At 37.9% G+C, this 24,756-nt stretch overlaps 1 protein-coding gene across 9 annotated transcripts in view; it reads right to left on the bottom strand.

Moving 5' to 3' along the window:
• Pikfyve (phosphoinositide kinase, FYVE-type zinc finger containing) overlaps positions 1-24,756 on the bottom strand; it is a 90,435-nt gene that overhangs the window by 29,408 nt on the left and 36,271 nt on the right. For 6 of the 9 annotated variants that reach the window (XM_029476064.1, XM_029476086.1, XM_029476073.1 and 3 more), the window contains 11 exons: positions 24,421-24,532; positions 22,993-23,140; positions 22,315-22,482; positions 16,570-16,629; positions 13,558-13,687; positions 12,984-13,164; positions 12,334-12,408; positions 8,645-8,752; positions 2,750-2,890; positions 1,462-1,588; positions 90-1,246 (listed from right to left, as the gene is read on the bottom strand). In XM_029476064.1, the coding sequence (XP_029331924.1) occupies positions 90-1,246; positions 1,462-1,588; positions 2,750-2,890; positions 8,645-8,752; positions 12,334-12,408; positions 12,984-13,164; positions 13,558-13,687; positions 16,570-16,629; positions 22,315-22,482; positions 22,993-23,140; positions 24,421-24,532 (2,407 nt within the window). Of the gene's footprint in view, positions 1-89; positions 1,247-1,461; positions 1,589-2,749; positions 2,891-8,644; positions 8,753-12,333; positions 12,409-12,983; positions 13,165-13,557; positions 13,688-16,569; positions 16,630-22,303; positions 22,483-22,992; positions 23,141-24,420; positions 24,533-24,756 lie in introns of those variants that run through there. The other 3 variants (XM_029476091.1, XM_029476096.1, XM_029476100.1) reach the window with 2 other exon arrangements.

Raw genomic sequence — 24,756 nt, 5'->3', positions numbered from 1 at the left:
TTGTCATATTGTTTTTTTTAAATCTTGCCTCAGTAATTTTTCAACAGACAAAACATTCTAATCTTACCCAGTCAAGAGTGACGTCCTACCTTTGCTGGCCATATTACATCACTTGGGATCAATCCCCTCTCTTCATCACTCTCAGTTTTGTTTCCTGGTTTTCCACCTGAAGTACATGATGCATCTTTTGAATGGACAAAAGGGTCCAAATGTTTTGACTGAATTCTTCCTCCTCTAGCTCGATAATCAGCTAGCATTCTACCCAAGGTCTGGCTGTCACCCAGATGTTCAGCAATCCTGGTGCTCACTAGTTCATGTGAGGGTAAGACTTGAATAGACTTGGCCTGAACACTGCCATTCATGCCCTGAAGTCCAGAGAGATCCCTGAGCAGCTGTTTCTTCCTCCTGCTCTCCATTTCCATCACCTCTTTGTTGAGAAGAGGAGACCAGTAAATCTGCTCTGGAAAATAATCTCGAGTTGAGCATCTCATCCCCTTTTCAGTTAAAAGGAAAGGTTCACGGAATGTAATAACTGGAGAGATACAGAGGATTACGTCTTTTAATTCCTGTTTAAATGTCAAGGCATAAGTCTTTCGTTGATCTTCAGAGGAGGTGACTTCCTCAGTAACATACATTCCGGTGTCATCCTGTAGAGGGTCTCTAAAAGCTTTCATCTGGCTTTTGGGATCCTGTTGCTCATCTGTTTGTTGTGATGTCTCTGGTTGTTCATTTCCTACAGCATCCTGTTGATCCATATGGAGAGGCAACAATGACTCTGGTACCAATGCAAAGAGAGCACAGGGGATACCTGCTGGGCAAGTGGGGGTGGTATAATCTTGATGCTTCAAAGAGGCAACAGCTTGTGGAATACTTTTATTGTCTAGTTCACCCTTCTCTAGCACAGTCCTTGATTCCAACAAAGTGCTATCGTCAGAAGACAGGGCCTCACGAGGGCACTCAGGATCCTGAGGAAGGGAGCTGCCACTGACCTGCTCCTGAGAGGCTCCCTCTTCACCCCGTCCCTCCGTCAGAAGATGGAACGAAGGGCTTTGCATTAACGTTGGAGGCATAGCGAACTCATCCATGAGAAAAGAGATTTCTAGCTGAGAATGATAAGCTACACAGATCATAAATATTAGGATCTCCTTAACTCGAGCCAGCTCATAATCAGAGCCTCCTCTGAGCTTGATTGTGCAGCCTAGGTGCTGTGGACAGCCTTCAAAAAACATCAGTGTTTTGGTTTGTTCTACAAATAAATAAATAAATAAATAAAATGAAGAGACTTAGATGACCAAACAATTTACTACCCACAAAAAAGAAAAACCATATATGAATAAAGCCACCTTAAACATCTCCCTCTTAACCAGTGCTAACAGATATTAACACTTTCTGAACAAACAATGACATAGTTAACTCGGAGATGATTCACTTCTCCTTGAATATATGCTTAAGATGACTCACCATTAGGCAGCTGAAATATCTGCATATAAAATTTGTGGCAAGTGCCCAAGTGGGGTTTGGTGAGCAGCTGGTCCATGGACACCACTAAATCACCTTGGGTCATTCGACTGATTCTTTCTAAAACTTGCTACAAAACAGAAAAACACTGTGTTACAAAATTAAATCAGCTATGAATAAAAATCTCAATAACCTGGAAAAGTACATTAAGTATTAAACAAAATAATGTTCACAATCAACTTCTTTAATTTTAATAAATCACTTGACAACTTGTTTATTCTACACTTGGCCAAATTTACTTGCTAAATAATCAATGTGTAGCCCCAAAAAGAAACCATGGTCATGGTACTCTTATTAAAACATGGGTGTGGCATGGTGGTTCACTTGTATAACTCTAGCACTTAGGAAGCAGAGGCAGGAGGATCAGTGCAAGTTTGAGGTCAGCCTGGTTTGACAACTGAGTTCCAGACCTGCCAGAAATACAATGTGAAACTACATTATTTTTATTCTTACTTTATTTTGTTATTGTCTTTTGTTAAAAGAGCATTTGGATAGCATGTCTTAGCTATGACATGATGTTACGATGGGAAAACAAACAAAAATCAGTTTCCTTAAAAGTGGCCTCTGTTTTACAGAATGAAGCACAAATGCTGATGGGTCATGTCCATTCCACCTTTGGTCTCATAAACACCCAAAAGAATAGCTACCTGCTCCTAGATATATGCCACTACCCTTGCATGACAGCCCCCACTGAATACATCCTTTTAGAATTTTACATTTTGATGATTTATAATGATGTTACCTGTTCTATTTGTGATTCACTAAATATATAGTTTCAGAGTTGTAATGCCTGGATGATTTTTGTGCTTTACTGTGCCAAATGATTTTGTTGGTATTTGTGATTGACTCACTGGATATAGTTTCTAAGAGATGTAATGTTTGGTTTTTTGATGTATTAAATCCCCTGCTTGAGAGCTGTAAAATACACTCAGATTCAAACTGCCTCTGCGTTTGTTTCTGTTTGTCACCACCAAATCCTTACCCACGTAGCTTCAAGGATCCCCCATTCCAGGGACCCACATACCCGACTGGGGTGGTCTATGGCAGTTAAGTTACACTGTCTTCTGTCTTCCAGTGTGAGTCCACAGTTGTAATAATGTAGCTACTACACCTGGGTCCCACTTCAACGTAAGTGCTACATCAAATAAAAATATTGCTGCATACCTACCATACATGCATATTAATTTAAAAGCCATGATTTTATAAATGAGTAAAAACAACGAACACTCACTGACTTTACATTAATGACCAGAGTAATGCCATGTTCCAGTAACATGTCCTGAGCAATCCGAGACACGGTTTTCTCAACAAGAACCAATGTGGGTCGAACATCAACTATTCGTTGAACATAATTCTTCAAGAATTCCCTTTCCTAAGTAAGATAAACCAGAAATACAAAACCTGGTATAATTCAAGTTCTGACATATTAAAGTATCATGACAGCCTGACTATTAATATCAATATTCAGTCTATAGTTCTTCATTCACAAATAAGTCTGTAACAAATTCAAATGCAACACAAAATTTTAATTATAGTTCTCAAGTATACATTTTACTTAAAAGTTTTAGGAAAAGTTTCACCCTCTAATAAATTTTATTTTGAAAGATTTTCAGGCCCTAACAATCTACAGCCTGCTGTAGACACTTGGTGAGGGAGAAATAGCAACTATACATTCTCAATTTCTCCCTTTATTTTTCTTGAAGTACATTAATTTCCTAATCTGCTTACTAAAATTTAATTTAAGGACATCTGTAATTATTTTCTTTGTGCAGCTCCAATAAAACAGAATTATTCTGAAACCAAACGTGGTTAAGTCATACCTATACAAGTCCAGGGCAGCCCAGGCTATATAAGGTTTTATGTCTGTCTGTCTGTCTGTCTGTCTGTCTCTCTCTCTCTCTCTCTCTCTCTCTCACACACACACACACACACACACACACACACACACACACAGTCTGCTTCTGGTACAATTTTGACAAATAAACTTCCTCCCAGTCTGGTTCTTGCTCATCCAAGAAAGACCATCAAGTTCCACTTAGAGAACTACAGACCAATAATATGGAGTATAAATGACATCACAACCTAATTATATCCTGTCCCTTGCTTCTCATCCTTTTTCTGACTACATTTGTTTCTTCCCTGATTATTTTATACTTGGTCATGGTAGGAAAGACAGAAGAAGCAGATGGGAAAGGGGAAAGAGAAAAAGAAATAACAAATTAGCTGATATTTTTCTTTCAAGCTAAGAAATTTAACAGAACTGGCATTAATGGTTTTAAAAAAAAAGTTTGAAAACACAGATGAACAAAATGTCTCATATTATCAGTATTAAATCATGTTGTTAACTACAGATGTGCCCAAACCATGACTCATATAAAAACAAGTTTGATAACCAGATTCAGAAAATTGTGAATAATTGTGATATTGGAATATGTATAGATTTCAAATACCATGGTTCATGAAATCCAACAAGGCACAATTTTATACAATTTAACAACTCTACAACCAAGTAACATCTTATACTCAATATGATCTAATTCTATGAAAGTATGCTAATATCATCTATAAAACCACAAGATCAGGGATGATATACACAGAACAGTGTAAGCCTGAGGAGCAATAGTAACTATGTTTCCCCTTGTTCCTCTTAGGTTCTTCACTGAAAACCATACTCCATCATATCCAGAAATGCTGACCTAAATCTAAACAAGATCTTCCATTTTTAATGATAATAGCAGAAAGCATAAGAGAACAAGAACTCCAGGAAATAAATTCATTAACTAATGCAGAAAATTTGAAAAAGCATTTTGTCTTAGACTACAACTGTGTTTTGTTAGCTCCTATCTATGGAATGAAATACAAAGTGATTGCTTCTATCCTGCTGGAAAAAATATGACTACGAATATAAAAAGTATGTTTTCCTAAGTATTTCTGGTAGCGTGTTTCCATGTATATGCTACTTATATTCCTAAATACCATATATTTTGAATGATCACAAACTATAATACCATTCATAGGAGGAAAAAAGCCATTGCAAATTAAGACAAACAAAAACACTAACACCTGAAAGTGATGCAAATTCAGATCTAAGGCCATTCTTCCCACGGCAACAAGTAGGCTGAGGGCAGACTCACACCTCTCCAACTACTCCTGAGACCCTATCCCCCTAGTCTTATCCCCAACTCTGTAGCTGGAAAGCTGCTGTGGTCTCCCTTTCCTCTTTGACCCAGTCTCTGAAGGATCACAAAAACCCTTTCCCTCAACCTTATTTCCCCCAACTCAACCCAGTAACCCAGCCTCCACTACCAGCAACCACTCTCTGTGAACACACCAACTGAACAGACCAGTAAAACAGGCAAAACATGGCTATCAATCACTCTCCAAAAAATCCTCCAAAGAAACAGAAACCAAGGAACAAAACATCTACCCAACAAAGACAAACGCAGAAATCAGAACCTAGACCTATATAATCATCCCAAGCCCAGATGCCTAGATGACAGTATAAAAACACAGTAACAGCTAGGGCAATATGTCTCCACTAGAACCTTCCAGAGCAGGCTCTGAATATTCCTACATAACAGAAGCACAAGAAAGCCATCAAAACCAACTACATGAAGATGGTAAGAGATCTTTAAAGAGGAAATGAATAAATTCCTTAAAGAAATCCAAGAAAATGCAAACAGTTGAAGGTCAGAATAGAAGCAATAAAGGAAACACAAACTGAGGGAACTTTGGAAACTAAAAATTTAGGAATATTAACATTAACTACAGAGGCAAGCTTCCTCAACAGAATACAAGAAATGGAAGAGAGAATCTCTCTCAGGCACCAAAGATACACTGGAGAAAGAAAATGTTAAATCTAAAATAACCCTGATACAAATTATCCAGGAAATCTGGGAACTATGAAAAGACCAAACCAAAGAATAATAGGAATAAAGGACGGAAAGAAATACCAGTTCAAAGACCCAGAAAATATTTTCAACAAGATCAGAGAAGAATATGAAAATAAAATTATAGAAGAAATATATGCCAACAAACACATTGCAACATTATGAGTAGACATTTCAGGACTGGAGAGATGACTCAGCGGTTAAGAGCACTGACTGCTTTTTCGAAGGCCCTGAGTTCAAATTCCAGCAACCACATGGCTCACAACCATCCGTAATGAGATCTGATGCCCTCTTCTGGGATGTCTGAAGACAGTTAAGTGTACCTACATATAACAATAAATAAACTTTAAAAAAAAAAAAAAAGGAGTAGACATTTCCTCAGGTAAAGGGATGGTACAAAAGATATTCCAACATCGATGATTGTGGAAGATCTTTCCGTCTTCTGAAATCGTCTTCTATTTCTTTCTTCAAAGATTTGAAGTTTTCATCATGCAGGTCTTACTTGCTTGTTTAGTTACCACGTGATATTTTATATTATTTGTGGCTATTGTAAGTGTTGTCTCTCTGATTTCTTTTAAATTTTTTTAATTACTTTTATTTTTTTACAGTCCAGTCTTTGCCCCACTTCCGGTCTGCCCTCCCACAGTTCCTTATCTTATTCCTCCTCGTCACCCTCCCCACATCTCCAAGAGGATGTTCTCCCCCTACCCTGATCCCCACAAAGCCTCCCCACTCCCTGAGGCCTCAAGTCTCTAAAGGGTTAGGCACATCTTCTCTCTCTGAGGCCAGACCAGGCTATGTGTCGGGAGCCTTGGGCCAGCAAGTGTATGCTGCCTGGTTGGTGGCTCAGTGTCTGAGAGATCTCAGAGGTCTGGGTTAGTTGAGACTGCTGGTCTTCCTGTGGGGTTGCTCTCCTCCTCAGCTTCTCCCAACCTTTTCCTAATTCAACCACAAAGTTCCTTTATCATTAATCAGGCCTTAGAGCCTTCCCTTGAGATGGATCCCAAGTTGGGCTGGTCACTGGACCTCCTTTCCCTCAGTCTCTTCTCCCTGCAATTTTCGTCCCTGCAATTCTTTTAGAATTCTGGATCAGAGTTTTTGACTGTGGGATGGCAACCCCATCCCTCCACATGATGCCCTGTCTTTCTACTGGAGTTCCCTCTTCTCACTGTTGGGCATTTCATCGAAGATCCCTCGCTTTGAGTCCTGAAAGTCTCTCACCTCCCAGCTTATATAAGGCAAAGGACATAGTCAATAGGACAAATCGGCAATGTACAGATTGGGAAAAAAAAAAAATCTTCACAAACCCCACATCCAATAGAGAGCTAATATCCAAAATATATAAAGAATTCAAGAACCTAACTGCCAAAAAAACCCAAACAGCCCAGTCAAAAATGGGATATAGAGCTAAACAGAGACTTCACAGCAGAGGAATCTCTAATGGCCAAGAAGCACTTAAAGAAATGTTCAGCATCCTTAGTGATCAGGGAAATACAAATCAAAATGACCCTGAGATCCCACCTTACACCAATCAGAATGGCTAAGATCCAAACCTCAGGTGACAGCACATGTTGGTTGAGGATGTGGAGAAAGAGGAACACTTCTCCACTGCTGCTGGGAGTGCAAACTTTTACAACCACTATGGAAATCAATACGGCAGTTCCTCAGAAAACTGGTAATCAATTTACCTCAAGACCCAGCTACAGTATTCTTGGGCATACACACAAAGGATGCTCCGTCCTATCACAAGGAGACACTTTCTCAACTATGTTCACAGACGCTATATTTATAATAGCCAGAAACTGGAAACAACCCACATGTCCCTCAACCGAAGAGTGAATAAAGAAAATTTGGTACATTTATATAATGGAGTATTAGTAGTTTAAAAAATGACACCATGAAATTTGCAGGCCAACAGATAGAACTAGAAAAAAATCATCCTGAGTGAGGTAACCCAGATCCAGAGAGATAAATATGGTATATATTCTTTTATAAATGGATATTAGCCATTAAATGATAACCAAGCTACAATCTGTAGACCCAGAGGGGCTAGAGGTTAGGGTCTAGTGGGGACGGGACACATGGATTACCCTGGGAAGATGAAACAGAATAAATTTACATGCAGACTTGGGGCAATATCACTGGCATGTTAACATAGGGTGGAAATTTTCATGAGGTCCCACCCGTAGACAAAGAACTACAAGCAACTAATGACGGTTAGAAGAAGGAGAATTAGCATTTTCCAGGTTTTCCATGGATGAGCCCCACTACTGGTTGTCCAATGCAGTGATCAGCCTTGGAATCATATATATACCAATAACAAAAACACTAAGCAGTTTGCATATGTGTGTTTGTGTATACATCATATATATTATATAATTGTGCATACATATACATTCATATATGCATTCATATATATCCATATAGATCATATATAACTATACATACATATACATTCATACACACATAAGTAACAAGGCTATCAATAGGACAATGGGTGGGACATGGGATAGGTTCAAGAGTAGGTAGCTGAGAGGAGCCAGAGGGAGGAAAGGGAAAAGGGAAAGTGATGTATTTAATTCTATTTCAATTAAAAAAAATTACTGTAACTGCAAGAATAGAGATGGCACTCTGGCAGTAAAGCTCCCAGGAGCCAGCCTTGGCTAAGAGTACATCTTTCTGTGGAGAGAGCTTTGTAACCATTTCTTTAAACAGAGCAGAGCTAAGAGAACTCATGCCCGTGCAGCAAAAACTCTGAAGTTATAACTTACAGCCATTATTCTAGTGCCATTTGCTTAGGAAAAACACAAAGAAACCAATATATAACCACTATCTTACATTTTTCCTCTATTTGCCAACTACATATAAATTATGTCTATTCTAGAAACAGGTATTAATGAGAGTCTATATCACAAAATGGGAGATCCCAGTAAGCTAAGAAGTTAGAGAAACTCTCCCAGTAAAGCAATGGCCAAAGTACAGACGAGAAACCCAAAGTAAACCGAAAGTTGAATTTTCACATCTCTTCCACACATTCTCAGTCATATGTTCCCTTCATCACTCTGAAACCTTAAAAATGGATGAAAGAGATTTGGGTAAGCTACTTTCTAAAGTGTAACATAAACATGGCTCGCATAATTTAATTTCTGAAACATAACAAAGTTTTTGAAATTAAGAGGTGGCAAGCAGCACAGAAGGTAAGCATTCATCAAATGATTTCCTCCAGAAATTCTTACCTGAAGCACAATAGGATCAATGCAGGTAAACTTAGTTTCTTCTCTATAGAGATACTCAATAGAACACTTCAACAGAAGGATTTTGGGGTTTTTAATACAGGAATTCATCTAAAAAAAATGTTTTGTTAAAGATTTGCACTTTATAGACTTTTAACCACAATTTAAAATCATATTGTTCATAATTTCTATTACTAAACTTTACTTTTGGGTAATTCTCAATTTTTTTTTCAAAGCAAGCTCTTTAAAAACAACTTTTTCTTATCTTTTCCTCTATACTATTTATTATGTTTTTGCTTTATAATTTCTCATACTGTAAGAACAAATAATATGCATAGGTGGCAGTGGGTATTATATCCAGAGTATTCACACATTCTAGATCAACAACTTTGAGACTATATTTTGGTCTTTCTAAACTTCAAAAGTAAAAAAGGAAGAAAAATTAATGGTACTTGAACATTATTCTAATGGAATACATTCTCCAACAATCCTAAGTTAGCAAGCCCAATGGATAATGTGAAGTTAAAAGAGAAAACCTAAAATTACTGTTAAAGAAATTCTTGGGGGCTGGTGAGACGGCTCAGTGGGTAAGAGCACCCGACTGCTCTTCCAAAGGTCCAGAGTTCAAATCCCAGCAACCACATGGTGGCTAACAACCATCCCTAATGAGATCTGGCGCCCTCTTCTGGAGTGTCTGAAGACAGCTTCAGTGTACTTACATATAATAAATAAATAAATCTTTAAAAAAAAAAAAAAAAAGAAATCCTTGCCAACATTCCAACTATGACTAAAGCCACAGGCAGAGCGGCTTATGTCCTTCCATTAAGGTTTCAGTTTAACCAAACTTAACACAGCCCAGACTGGCCAACAGTTCTGAGGACAGCAAGTAAGTGGGCTAATGTATTTGAGGCTCTAAAATTAAAGACTATGTCCAAATATGATCGGTGAGGCAAACCAATAACTCATGGGTACATATCTACCTCTTCTACACATGATTTTCATCAACCCCTGAAAAGTCATAACATGTTTAGTCCTTCTGTTTTATTTTGTTTTCTTTTTTGAGATAGGGAGGAGCTCAGTTTATAGACCAGGGCGGCCTCAAACTCAGAGAATCCACTTGCCTCTAGCTCCTGAGTACTAGGATTAAAAATATGAGCAATCACCATCTGACTAATTCTTCGTCTTAATTAGGTAAAATTCACTTATTTTGACTTGACACTGTACCTTAAAAGTATAATATCCTGATTTACAGGATTCTATATATAAACACAGTGATTTTTGGACCATGTCTGAGAAATAACATTTAATATCACCTGTGGCAGAACTTTCTCCTAATGAATAAAGATTACAAGGGACCAATCACTGGGCAAGTAAGTGGGACTTCCAGGTCAAGCAGAGAAAGAGAGAAGACCCAAACAGCTCTTTTGGACAGCGGGAACAAGGGAGACAGACAGAATGTAGGAAACCAGAGGCTGTAGGTGACCCACCAGGATCTGCCACTCAAGGATTTAACATAGATTAGTTTTCATATTAGGATTCTAGGTTCTTTGCCCAACAATTGTGTTCCCTGTTGATTCTAAACTAAGATTGTGTGGGGTTTTCCTTCCTGCAGCGACTCAACTGGGTTCAGGAAAAGGGACTGCCTCAGAGCTTGGTGTGCAAGAGTACACCCCAGCCAGCCTCAGGAACTTGAAAGCATGGGGCAGGCCAACTTAGAGAGCCAGGAGAGAGCGATTCTGGAGCTCTGAGTCTGACAGTCTGTTGGGCAAGAACAGGCCAGCCTGTCTGCTGATGCCTAGCCTGTGACAGCGTGATATGCCTTTTTATATTTCACGCAACGTCCAGCATATAATTTAAAAGTGATCATTAACAATTTTCTAAAGGCTGAATATCTTATAGTCAGCCCTCCATACCCATAATTTCCACATCCTGGATTTGACCTACTACATATAGAAAAATATTTGCAAAATGGAGAGTCTGTGTGTCCTAGTCATGTACAAATTATTTTTTCTATCATTAAAACTCATTAGAGCCATAAACTATATAGCAAAACAACTATTTATACACTTACATCCTACCCATTGTAAGTCATCTAGAGATAATTTAAAGTCTACAAGAAAGTATTCAATAGATTATAATTAAACACTAAGCCATCTTATATACGCGCTTCAGCATCCCATATCTTAGCATTCCCTTGAGACCCTGGAACCAATAACCTGCAACAACTGAGCGACAATTGTATTAGTCTATACTTAGAAAATAGTTAAAACAGAACATTTCAACAATCTGTTTCTCAGACTAAAGCGGTTGTCTTCACTTTCCAGCAGCAAGACCCCCATGTACTCCTTAGTGTTATGTAGTGTCCTTGAAAATTGTGAAGTAGAGCAAGGTCTAAGAATGGTGTTACAGTTTCTCAAACTGTGAAGATCAGGATGCTAAGAAAGACAACTCAGCAGGTAAGTGCACTTGGCATCCAATTCCCAGCACCACGGCCGCACACAACCATCTGGATGCAACTCCAGGACCAAGGCGTCTGCTGCCCTTTTCTGACCTCCATGACATCAGGCACACATAGTATACAGACATTCATCTGAGCAAAAGGCTCATAGAAAATGAATCAATAAAAATGTATTTGAATATAACAACCAGCAGATGACACTGAAATATCCACCATACCCACTTTAAATGCAACACTATGATCCTTCACCCACTCATCTACCCTTTCCTACTCCCTTAACCCACTGAACCAGACAGTCTAAAAAGGTTAGGGAGCCATGTGTTTAACAAGGTGTCCAGGAAATTAAAAGCCCTTAGAAGTTCCTATCTCAAGATTCCCTAACATTCAATATTTAACCTAACTTCGTCTCTTTGTGCTAGTGCTCAAAAGAGCCCTTGGGGCAGAGAGTAGGGGTAAAATTTGTGTCTTAGTCAGGGTTTCTATTTCTGCACAAAACATCATGACTAAGAAGCAAGTGGGGAGGAAAGGGTTGATTCAGCTTACACTTCCACACTGCTGTTCATCACCAGAGGAACTCACACAGGGCAGTAACCTGAAGGTAGGATTGAATGCAGAAGCCATGGAGGAATGCTGCTTACTGGCTTGCTTCCCCTGGTTTGCTCAGCTTGCTTTTTATAGATCCCAAGACTACTCTAGCCCAGGGATGATACCACCCACAATGGGCCCTCCCACTCTTGAACACTAATTGAGAAAATGGCTTACAGCTGGATCTCATAAAGGCATTTCCTCAAGGGAGGCTCCTTTCTCTGTGATAACTTTCTCAGTTTGACACACAAAACCAGTCAGTACAATTGGTGAGAAAACAATAATGCCAATTCGGTAGGAAGACCAATTGTAGAAAACTAAACTATTTGAAGAAATGCTGACTTTTAGAAAAACCCTGCCTGGAGGCAAGGCCTATAGAGATAGGATACCAGTATCCTTGCCCTCTATTAGACTGGAAACCTAACTCTCCCTCTTCCTTCTTCTGACTTATGAATTCCCATTATTCAAATTCCGACCCGTCACCAGCTCTGGCAGATTTTTCCTGGAACCTCTGAACTTTCACCTCTATGAACCATATGACTAGGTACCCTTCAGCATCTCCTTTTCCTTCATAATAGAAATCCCAACTTGTGAGTTTAGCACACAGCCACGGTCTACTGAATTCCACTGCAGAACTCAAACTTATTACCTTTTTATGTGCAATGTTCTTGGTACAAACAAAGCCATTGACAACCACAGAATCAAATTTCTTTCCACCTGGGATCTAATAAAACAAGAAAACAATTAAAACCAGTGATGTACCCAGACTTCATCAGATGGTTATTATTATGTCTAAACCTCTTTAATATAGTTAAAAGCAGAAAGTTCCAGAATATAATTCATTCCACCTCATGATTATCCATCTCATCATGATTGTGTTCCTACCCTCTACTCTCTAAGTCATATATGCTATTCTATATACTCACTGACTAAATAAGCTGGTGTCTATAGCACTATTTTTAACATTAAATATTACAGGTAAAGCAGCCGTTCCCAAGTTAATATTATCTAAACAAAGCAATTACTCACTGCTTTTCCTCAAGACAGTGATAGTAATGTATGAGAACAGACTTTCTCATAAATGAAATGCTAAGAAGCAGCATTAAAAAAGGAAGAAATTGTTTATTTTGGCTCGCACCACACACCCAACTCATTCTTTCCATGCCCCTCTCACTTCCTATGAGGACTACCAAGAGCTCTATTTGTATTGTTGACAGAGCAGACAACTTTATGGTAATACTCCTTTCAGATTACCTGCCCCAGCAGTTCCTAACAGCAGCAAACAGTAGCAGAACTCACCTTCTTGATATGGACAAACTGACGGATATCCATGTCATCATCCTGGTGCTTGACGTCAGGTCGGACTGTCTGAACAACCTGGCAGACTAGTGACACAATGATGTCCCTCCAAGACGATGACAATGACTCGTTTTGAAGCAATTGCTGGAGTAGGGCCATCATGTGGTTATGATTAGCTGAACTATAAAATATTACAAAAACAAGTTTGTACAGTTAATAATAATAACACAGAAGCACTTTTAAAGAAATAAACATTCCAATTATTCAAAATCTTCTATGTCCATTTTATTCTTTCAATGTATCTTTATTTACCATAATAATTCTGTGCATAAATAAAATCTGTGAGTAGCTTTAAACTAACAAATGACCTTCAAAGTGCTGAAATAAAATTTTACCACATAAATTAAAATGGAGACAATCAGTTTGGAACTCTGCTTTATAAGATATTTCATCAGAACTCAGACTAGACTTTAAATTAGTATTTTCCACTTTATAAGCAAGAGAAATTATGCATATAGTCAAGTCACTGAAAATTACAAAAACTCTAAGAGAAAAATAAAACTCTAGTGCTTACAGCAGCCTTTCCATGGCTTGCTTCTCCTCATTCTCCTCTCGCAAGAGTTCCAGGTTGTTATGATGCCAGCCCAAAGGGGTAAAAGGCAGCTCTTTGGATTTTTCCTCTACTCGTCGATTAAATAAGGACTCTAAACATAAAATAAGTTATCACTTCATTGTCATATTTTATACCATCTACTCATATACTTTAAAAAAAAATCTCAGAAGGTGACCAATGTATATTATTGCTATAAAACAGTGAAGACCTTTAATGAACACACAACTAAAATACATAATAAATATGCAATCACCCGGAAGAATAAATAAATAAATAAATATGCAATCATACATGTATACATACATCAACACACTAAAACATAGAAGCAGGGCATGAGGTAGAGCACTTCTCTAGCATGTGTGAGACCCAGCATGATGGAGGAGTCAAGAAACAACTAGCATCAGGCAAAATCTGAGAACAATTATGAAAAGTAACTTAACCTAAGTAACAAAGATTCTCCAGCCAAAAGTGACTCCTGAAACACAAACAGAATGGTGTTTTTGAATCCTGCTTGTTTTAAAGCAGTGGGTCTCAGCCTTCCTAATGCTGCGGCCCATTTTTTTTTCTTTTTCTGAGACCCTTTAATACAGTTCCTCATGTTATTTTCATTACTAGCTCATAACTAATTTTGGCACTACTATGAATCATAATGTAAATATCTAAGTTTTCCAATGGTCTTAGCTGACCCCTGTAAAAGGGCTATTTGACCCCCAAAGAGGTTGAGACCCACAGGGTAAGGGCCACTGTTTTAGAAAGTTACAAAGAATGCAAATTTACCACATAGAAGTATAAATTGAAAACCACATTCATCTGAAATCTGAATGGTAATAGTAGCATAGTCACGTGGGCCCTGAACTCTCAAGAGAGAAACTCTCATGGACAACCCCAGTCCTAAATGACAGTATAAAGTCACTTTACACAATCCTCTTCCTTGTATTTTACAATATAGGCTTTAAAACAAAATTTTAAGAAACTAAAAAAAATAAACTACAAAGAAATTATACTAAATAAAACATAATAAACAATCTACATATGATTTTGAAGTCTTTAATTTTTTTAAATGGGTGAAATAATTGAGTGTGGTGGTGCACACCTTTAATCCCTGAAGTCAGGGGGTAAAGGCTGCAGTAGATCTCTATGAATTTGAGGCCAGCCTGATCTAAGTTGCCTTGGGGGTTGGAGAAATGGTTCATAAGTTAAGCTCATTTGCTGTTCTCCAGAAGACTGGAGTTCAGTTCCCAGCTCCCAGATCAAACAGCTTACGACTATCTATAACTGTAGTTCCAGGGAATCCAAACCTTTGGTCTCTGCAGGTGCCTCCACTCACATACACATAAACACACACACACACACACACACCTATAAGTGACTTTAAAAAAATAAATAAAAATTATTAGAGATAGAAATGGATGAAAAAAGTTAAATAACAATGCTTTACAAAACATGTGCTCATTAAATAATCATAGAACATGATTGAACACATGGAAAGAGATAGGAAACATAATTGTTTTTCTTTTAAAGCAAATCAACTTCTATTAAGCACATGTAATAGTACAAGAGGCAAAAGACTGGCGCTTTTCAATTACAATTCAATTATAAACTTCTAGTCAAAGCAGATGTTAGGAGGTGAATCCCTGCCCAGCCAGAGCAGCTGCCTCCCTTGTTCCAACTTGCCCCTCCTCCTCTTTTTCTAAAGCCCTAGGAACTAAGAAGACCAGAGAAAGACCATTCTCTCCCTTTGCCTTTTCTCCTCCACAACTTAAGTTAAGAAAGGTTTGTAGACAAATGGATGGATCTGGAGGATATCATCCTGAGTGAGGTAACCCAATCACAAAAGAATTCACATGATATGCACTCACTGATAAGTGGATATTAGCCCAGAAGCTCGGAATATCCAAGATACAATTTGCAAAACACATAAAACTCAAGAAGGAAGACCAAAGTGTGGATACTTCAATCCTTCTTAGAAGGGGGAACAAAATACCCATGGAAGGAGTTACAGAGACAAAATGTAGAGCAGAGACTGAAGGAATGACCATTCAGAGACTGCCCGACCTGGGGATCCATCCCATATACAATCACCAAACCCAGACACTATTGTGGATGCCAACAAGAGCTTGCTGATAGAGCTGTCTCCAGAGAGGCTCTGGCAGACAAATACAGAAGTGGATGCTCACAGCCATCCATTGGACTGAGCACAGTGTTCCCAATGAAGGAGCTAGAGAAAGGCCCTAAAGAACTAAAGGTATTTGCAGCCCCATAGGAGGAACAACAATATGAACTAACCAGTACCCCCAGAGCCCTTGGTCCTGTGAAGGTTCTATGCCCCAGTATAGGGGAATGCCAGGACCAGGAAGCAGGAGTGGATGAGTTGGTGAGCAGGGGGAGGGGGGAAGGGATAGGGGGTTTTCAGAGGGGAAACCAAGAAAGGGGATAACATTTGAAATGTAAATAAAGAAAATATATAATTTTTTTAAAAACTCAAAAAAATTTTAACAAAATAAAAAGAGAGGTTTGTATTCATCTACTCTTCTTTAGACCCAATGAAATTGACAATGGATCTCCTCTTTTGCTTTACCCTCTTTTGCCTACTTTTCTTCCCAAGTCTACAGAGTAAACAGCAAGTCCCAGTGACGAGCTCACCTATGAGCTCTCTAACAGTGAGGCAATCCTTGACCATATGTACATCAATGTTTACTATTATATAATGCCTTCAAAAGAATAAGACACAAAGTTGATTAAAAAATATTTAATCACTTTTATTTTAAAGGTCTCATCTCAAACTAAGACCAACTATATATTCTTGAATTCCAACATACTCCAAAGTCATTCTATACATTTAAAATCATGTTCCTACGATACCAAAATAATCAAATACATTAGCACTGTCTGTCAATCAATGTGCTAAGACCTCGAGCACACCATATCAAGAAGCAGACATCACTTCCAGTAGTACAGTTGTTTTAAGATTACCTTTGATGAAGGCATCACTTATTGAGAGCTGCTGTCCTCCAGTGTCAGAAACCAAATACTCTGCAAACCAGGAAGAGAACAGAGAAGAGGAAGGAGAGACATATGACTTCAATATGTCAGCATAATTATGCAGCAGAACACCCCCACAAGGGTGTGGTACTCCTACAAAATATATTACCGTCCAGCAAACTTTTACATATATTTTATAAATTTCATACTAAACTATATTCAAGAGATTTAAATTGACAATAGAACCATAAATGATTTGCCTTGGTTCAAATGTCAGACATTTTAACAGATATGTTTTCAAATGACCTTAAGTTGCCAAAACAGAACTAAATTATTAAACTGCTTCCATGTTGAAATACGTAAACTGGAGAAACCTAAACCAATGTTCCTGGACCATGGTCACTCAAAATGGTTTCAAAATTAGCTCTCTCTTGGTCCTTTAAAAAAAGAAAAAAAAAGGAAAAAAAAAGCAAAGGTCTTTAGTAATTAGCATGATAAACTTTAAAACATTATATAACTTACCACTTTCCTCATGTATTACTACATTATTTCACAAATAATGACTATCTATAGGCAAGATACTTTATAGAAGCACATTAGAAAACTGCACAAGATACATGCAATAAAATAAATTCATATGGCAAAAGATAAAGAAATAATTCAAGGAATTTTTGTTAAGTTTTAAAATCACAGTTTTTGGGTTTTTTTAAGCTCCTAGCTTATTAAAATCACATCTTTGCAATAAGACAACTGATGAACACACTCCAAATGCTTTCAAAACATTTAAAAATCTAAATACTTTTCTACAAGTGAAACTGTACAAATGAACTTTCCTCTTAACACAGTTCAGATCGGTTCTTTCTGCTATGCAAATTAAACCACAGTGCATTAACAACTTCTTTGCTTTCTTTTTTCTGGGTTTTTTGTTGTTGGTTTTTTTTGTTTTTGTTTTTTTGGTTTTTTGGTTTTTCCAGACAGGGTTTCTCTGTGTAGTCCTGGCTGTCCTAGAACTCACTCTGTAGACCAGGCTGGCCTTGAACTCAGAAATCCGCCTGCCTGTGCCTCCCAAGTGCTGGGATTAAAGGCGTGCACCACCACTACCCAGCTGCATTAACAACTTCTATGTGAATATTCCACAAAATTTTTTCCAAGTTCATTTCCAAGCCAATAAATTCACCCTTCCAGCCAGGAAGCAGAGAATATATTTTATTTAGAAAACTAAACTACACCATAGGCAAGATATATATAATTTGTTTCTATATTTGTGTCAGAAAAAAGCAATGTCAAATTCTGTTAATTCAATTAATGTATTGTTATTTAAAAGCCCTACTTCTCATACTAAAACTTAAATCTCAAATTCCAGAAATTAGTTTTCCCCTCTCATTATAGAAAAATTTAAATCCACAAAAAGTCCTGTATACTGTCCATTTAGATATAGCAACTGTTGAAAACTTATAATATCTTACTTCTCTATATATCTGCACATGCTTTTAAATTTACCCTGGGACTAAAAAGTGGCTCAGGGCTTAGTAGCATCTGCTGCTCTTCCAGAGGACCTGAATTTGATTCCCAGCACTCACGAGATGGCTCACAACTGCCTATAATTCCAGTTCCACAGCTCCTGACACCCACACTCACAAACATACACACATACAAGTAAATAAATAAATTTTGAAAGTAAATGACTTCAAGTTACTCACAAAACGTTGCAAGTAGCACATCAGTATGCATCGGTTTAAAACAAGGGCACTGCTCTATGGCCACCTGATTCTTTACATAACAGTGAAAGCAGTCAATACTGTAACAATCACAGAACCGATCCATATTCAAATTTATCTATTTGCGCAGTATCTTTCAAAAACATGTTCCTGAACATTGGACCCCACCACATGGAATCTGCTTACCATGCCCCTTATTCTCTTTCCACCTACAGCAGATCTCCAAGTGTCTTTTCACGGTAAGGAATTTTCAAAAAGACAGGCAAATGGCCGATGCAATGCCCCACATGCTAGGTCTGATCCAGTGTTTCTTTCCACAGGATATTTAACTGGCTCCTTAATCACGTTTTCTATGCATGGAAAATCCACTCAAAGGACTCACAGAGCCATGGCTTTCATCTAGGTCTCAAAGTCTTGCTACTAACGTTATAAGAGCACTGCAGAATCTTGCTTGCAACATAAAATACATTTTAATACCTGGGCTCGATACTCAGCACCCATATGGTGCCTTTCAACCATCTATAACTCTAGTTCATGGGGATTCACTGCCTTCTTCTGGCATCCACAGGCACCAAGCATACATACACATGGTATACATAAATACATGCAGGTAAAACACTAATATACATTTTTTTAAAGTAAATAAAAAATGTTTATAAATATTTAAAGTGTCACAAAGTGCTTGCCACCCAGGCATGAGAACCTAAGTCCAGATCCCAAGTATTCATCTATAACAGGTGAATTTAGCAGCACAAGCCTGTAATCCCAGCACTAAGGAAGTACAAACAGGAGGGTCCCTGGGGCTTGCTGGCCAGCTAGTCTAACCAAACCAGTGAGTTCTGGGTTCACCTTTTCTTAAAAAGTAAGGTGAAGAGCAAAAATGAGGAAAATACCCAGTGTTGACCTTTTTTCTCCTCCATACATGCATGTAATACACGCATACACACACACACACACACACAGAAAGAGAGAACCTCTTATAAGCATATGCCCCACAACACACACACAAAGTGATGAACAAATTGACTATAGCCATACAAAGTTCTATAGCATAACCTAAGAGCATCCTCTTCCAGCTGGTCTCAAACGGATATTGCTCATTTTAGTATTTCACACAATCAATCAAGCAAGCTACACAACTCTGTGACAACATTCATAACAGTACTGCTAAACTCCTACAGTTACAAACATACTATGCTTTGCATATTTCCATTCAAAAAAAACCAAAAGCTCACAGTGGGCAGAATCCTGGGTGTCAGAGGCCAGCAGGAGTGGAGAGAATAGGGAAGTGTTGGTCAAGGGTAGGAGGGCTCGGTTAGGTAGAGAAACTGAGATGCACTTTACAGTCTGATGACTGCAATTAAAAATGCGTAGTAGATATTTTAAAATTACAGGAAAGTAAATCTTGAATGTTTTTGTCACACACACACACACAAGGTTGGTTCCTAAGGTGCCAGATGTTACCTGGTTTTACTGACTCATTCCTTTTATGTCATTGCATCACTTTGTTCCATATAACTAATACAAATATAATTTATGACTATGTGAAGAACCACAATGAAACCCATTATCCCATACTATCAATGTGCTCCAGTAAGTATTGAACAAACTTGACTATAGCAGAGCCCTATAGGTAGTAGTGGTGCATGCCTTTAATCCCTGCATTTGATTTGAGAGGCAGATGCAGGCAGATTTCTCTGAGTTCAAGGCCAACCTGGTTGACAGAGTGAGTTCCAAGACAGCCAAGGCTACACAGAGAAACCCTGTCCCAAAATACCAAAAAATAAGGGACTAGAGAGATGACTCCGGGGTTTAAGACCATTGGCTGTGCTTCCAAGGAACCCAAAACCCACATGGTAGCTCATAACTGTCTATGTAACCCCAGTTCCAGGGGTTCTGACATTCTCACTCACACAAACAGACATCCAAGCAAAACATCAATGTGTATAATAAATAAAAGGAAAAAGTGTCATGCCATCTAGCAATACAGTAGTCTACACTCCTACTCCACAGGATTCTTTAAAGACTAAATTCTAGCTTCTTGATCACAGATACAACTTCTTTTAACCAGCTAGCATACAACCTACCTCCACCTAGGCAGTTACTTGTACTAACAATGCACTCTGTTTCCTTATTCTCTTGAACTTCATTTCTCCTTATCCATATATCTCTCCGGATAAGATCAATTTTGACAGAGAAATACATCTACTTCTCTAATAACTTGAATTTTTTTCTTTCTATGACAACTGGACTCTGATATCCTTGATCCTTACTCCAACCTTCAGTACAATGTCGATTTTTGCAATTCTGTCATTTTCTTAACAAGTATGTGCCCTTCTTTCAGATTTATCTGCGCATGGCAGTTGCTGCTCATGACTCTTACCATTTTTTAATGATTTAAAACCAGAGTTTCCAAGAAGAATGATGGGTTTTTCAACTGCAGGAACTTCTCCTTTTATTTTCCAGAGAGTTATACTGAGGTTGGCTATAAAAATGTCACTTTTGAATCCTCCAGTTCTACTCCTCACCTAACATTTTCAGTTAGGTTTCCTAAAGTAAATGTGTGCCAGCTCAGCAGTATAAATTCTATGATGAAGGGTTACTTTTTTCAAAAATTTCCAAACATGCTTAACATTCCAAGAGGTAAAATCATCAGCAAACAAGTATACTTCACACTCTGCATTCAGCAAAACAGACCTGCTACCATGCATGCTCAGAGGACAATGTCCTGTCACGACATAGTCTACTGCTGACATACACCTCTATTAAAAGCCTAATCCCCTCATGTAACTGCAGTATACTGGATCCTCACAGGGTCAGGTCTGCGTCACTGTCCTTTACACTCATCCAGATCTTCCCCATCGTTTCTCAAACTTCTATACTAAAAGGATCCCCATCACCATATGGATTTTATACTCAGTGGCAATCAAATCTGTTTTCTCTCCCTCTTTCTCAATACATTATTTCTTAAATAAGCAGCACTTTTTACTATCGTGATTGCCTTAACTGACATTTTATCACATCTTGATAATAGCTTACATTAATGATTATGAGAAATTTGTTGAGGAATATTTCAAGTTATAAAATAAACCCAAAGGCCTTTTATGTTATTTTTAAGTTTAAAGTAAAGAATAGCAAAGAGTTAGACAAGCATTTCAGAAGCAATTCAGTTTTAGAGAGTTAAAAGTTTAAAATTCAAACTCTAGGTAAAATTCAGTACTTGATAACAGAGGTTTTGGTTATTATTATAATGAACTGTCATAATTAATTACTTATTTTATTTTCTTTTAAAAATGGTATATTTGGGTTTATAATTTAAATTAGTTTCTAATTGCATCTAGTAATATACAGCTCATTTTTTAAAAGGAGCAATCCATCTATGCTGCTATGTTAAATGCTAGAAATGGTTTGCTCTATCTTTCCTTTTACATTGTGATTTTAGTTTTGGGTTTTTTTTTTAATGTGGTCATTAGTACTTTTGAGTTCACAAACTAAGGCATCAAATAAGACAACTAAAATTACAAAGGAATTCATTGTTTACTAGAGAAGAAATTTTAAAATAAATGTAATGAACATGAATGGAAAATTTCCCTCAATCTAAGTTCAAAAGTCTACACTGTCTTAAAGAAACTGTTGTTACAGAATAGAACAGGCAAAGAGGCTTTGTGATGTTAAATGAAGAAAAGACAAAAGACTAGAGCAGAACATCCATGTTGTAAGTGCAAAGAACTGCCACCTTGGAAGTTGCACATTATGGGAACAGCACTCAGAAGAGTTCCTTTTAAAAGACTATACTTTAAACTGGGCATGGCAGTGCAAAGGGTTAAAATAAGAAATAAAAAGAATCAACCAAAAAGGTGTGGGGAGGAGTACTGGGGGTTGGCAAGAAAGGGTGGAACAAAACCCACTCCAAATCCCTCAGCCTTATGGGACAGAGGAAGCCAGAGGACAGGCTGTAATGAGATTCTAGGGCCCAGCTTTTCAGCCTGTTTTGAGTCCAGTTGTGACTACCTCCTACCTTTTTGGTCAGCAGGGTGAGGGGGCACATGTGGGTACTTGGAGGGCTTCTTGATATGGAAGTTCACGTTGTCCAGCTCCACGTTCAGGCTGATAGAAGCGGCTGAGTCACTGTCCACTGTGGACTGGAAACTGCTGACTGAGGTGCGCTTGCTAGGACTGGCAGAATCTTTTAGTGTTGGGAAAGGGAAAGAAATACAGGGAGAGGGGAGTAAAAAATGGGTTTTATCAGGGCATTGGAGGAAAGGAAAAAAATTTTTTTAATATACAAGCCCAATGTGCAATACCAAAATGGATACAGTATTTTCATGTACTTCTAGGTAGACTTAATAAATTTAAGCAGATTAAATTTAAAAGGAATTTTTAAATGAGGAAATAAATTGGAGGTTCTGCAGAGAGAAAGTCTGATACCACAGTGAAGATATAAGAAAGCTGCCTGCTGAGATATTAGCTGGAGTTATTTTTAAGCTGCTGCAAACTACAGACTAATACAACACCCAGAAATGAATGTCAGCTGACTAACAAACTGGTTTCTTAAGAAAATACTGTATCTAAGACAAGAATCACTATCAGATGTTTCCATCAAGTGAGAATCTTAAATCATAAACAAGACAAGCATTTTACCATACCAACACAGCAATAAGCCATAAAAACTAAAGCATTAGAAAATCAAACTTACTAGCCAAATTATCGTCACCTTCTTCAGCAATCTGTTCTGTGTCACTGTCATCAAATTTTATGTCTTTAAACCAGGATGGCTCGGAGTGTCCTTCCACAGAGTTCACGGAGTCACTGTCTGGAGAAGGTGTCTCAGAAAATTCTGTACTCTGAAAAGACCAAAGCACAGCAAGCAACTGGCTCTCAGTGACACTAGTACATGATAAAGAAGGCATGGCCTATAGTTCTACTCAATAAATTGGCAAAGAAACAACCAAATAACAAAAACAAAAAAAGGTGCAGAGCAGTTATCATATTGATAACCACTCTTTTTTTTTTTTTCCTGGTTTCTCAAGACAGGATTTCTCTGTGTAGCCCTGGCTGTCCTGGAACTCACTCTGTAAACCAGGCTGTCCTTGAACTCAGAAATCTGCCTGGCTCTGCCTCCCAAGTGCTGGGATTAAAGGTGTGCGCCACCACTGCACAGCTTGATAACTACTCTTAAAATTAGAATTTTCGGGCTGGTGAGATGGCTCAGTGGGTAAGAGCACCCGACTGTTCTTCCAGAGGTCCAGAGTTCAAATCCCAGCAACCACATGGTGGCTCACAACCATCCGTAACGAGATCTGGCGCCCTCTTCTGGAGTGTCTGAGGACAGCTACAGTGTACTTACATATAATAAAATTAGAATTTTCACTAACTACAGAACTTAAATAGCATTTTACAAATGAACATTTCTCTTATACATGTTTGGCATGGCTTCACTTCATCCTTTAGTTCTGAGTAAAGATAGCATTAAATGTGGTCTAACCCTGGCAACTCTGGAACCCCCTAAAAAAAAAAAAAAAAAAATTTTATAAATTATATCATACCTCTATGATGTAATTTGTCATTTCTAACTATGGAGCTCCTAGTTGTCCACAAGGTTCCCAGTCTCATGTGGGGAGGGAGGGGTACGATCATATGTGTATATGTATTTATTATTTTACACAAACCAGAAATTAAAGAATTGTATCTTTTTTTAACTTATCTATAAATAATTTTCATTCTCATAAAGAAAAAAAGAAATTTAAGCATTTGGTCATTAGTGTACAACTTGTATACCAAGAGTCAAAACCTAACTCAACAACTAATGTTAAATTTTCTAATCACTTTATTATAAATACTTCACTCCCTTTTAGTTCTAAAAATACAGAGAGTAAAACTGAACAGCATTAAAATTAAATGACAAGTAACTAAGTACCAGAAAGCCAAGTTTAAGCAAAGCCACACCACTGTTAGATCCTAAAACTGGGTAAGTCAATAGTGGAATGGTTCCCTAACATTGAATCTCATAAGTATTAAAAACAGAATCTTTGGGTGATTGGACTACTTTTTATTCCCACTGATGAAAACACAACTTCAAAATAAGCTACTACCGTTCTCATTGGCAGTATCACTACAAGCTTACCTGAAGTGGTCTATACAACGCATATTCGTCCCTGAAAAGCTGGTCATGATGACTAACACAATCCAACCAACGTCCATCAACCATTGCTTGTCCAATTGCTATAGCTTGTGCCCTAAATCAAGACCAAGAAAATTGAAATTTTAAAAGGTTATGCGGAATAACTGTATAGGTACATAAAAAAACACATCTTCATTTTTTAATCATTTCTAATTAAAGAGAAACTGTCAAATGGTCTTTAGATAAGTAAGGGATAAAAAGAAAACTTGAAACAAATTAAACTCTTCTAGGTACCAAAGCAGAGAACCTATTAGTAAGGTAGCCCTTTACGTAGCCCTT

The sequence above is a fragment of the Mus caroli genome, chromosome 1 (genome assembly GCF_900094665.2).
Source record: "Mus caroli chromosome 1, CAROLI_EIJ_v1.1, whole genome shotgun sequence".
NCBI classification, from domain to species: domain Eukaryota; kingdom Metazoa; phylum Chordata; class Mammalia; order Rodentia; family Muridae; genus Mus; species Mus caroli.
Note: the sequence above shows the minus strand (reverse complement) of the source record. Positions and strands in the feature narration are given on the sequence as shown.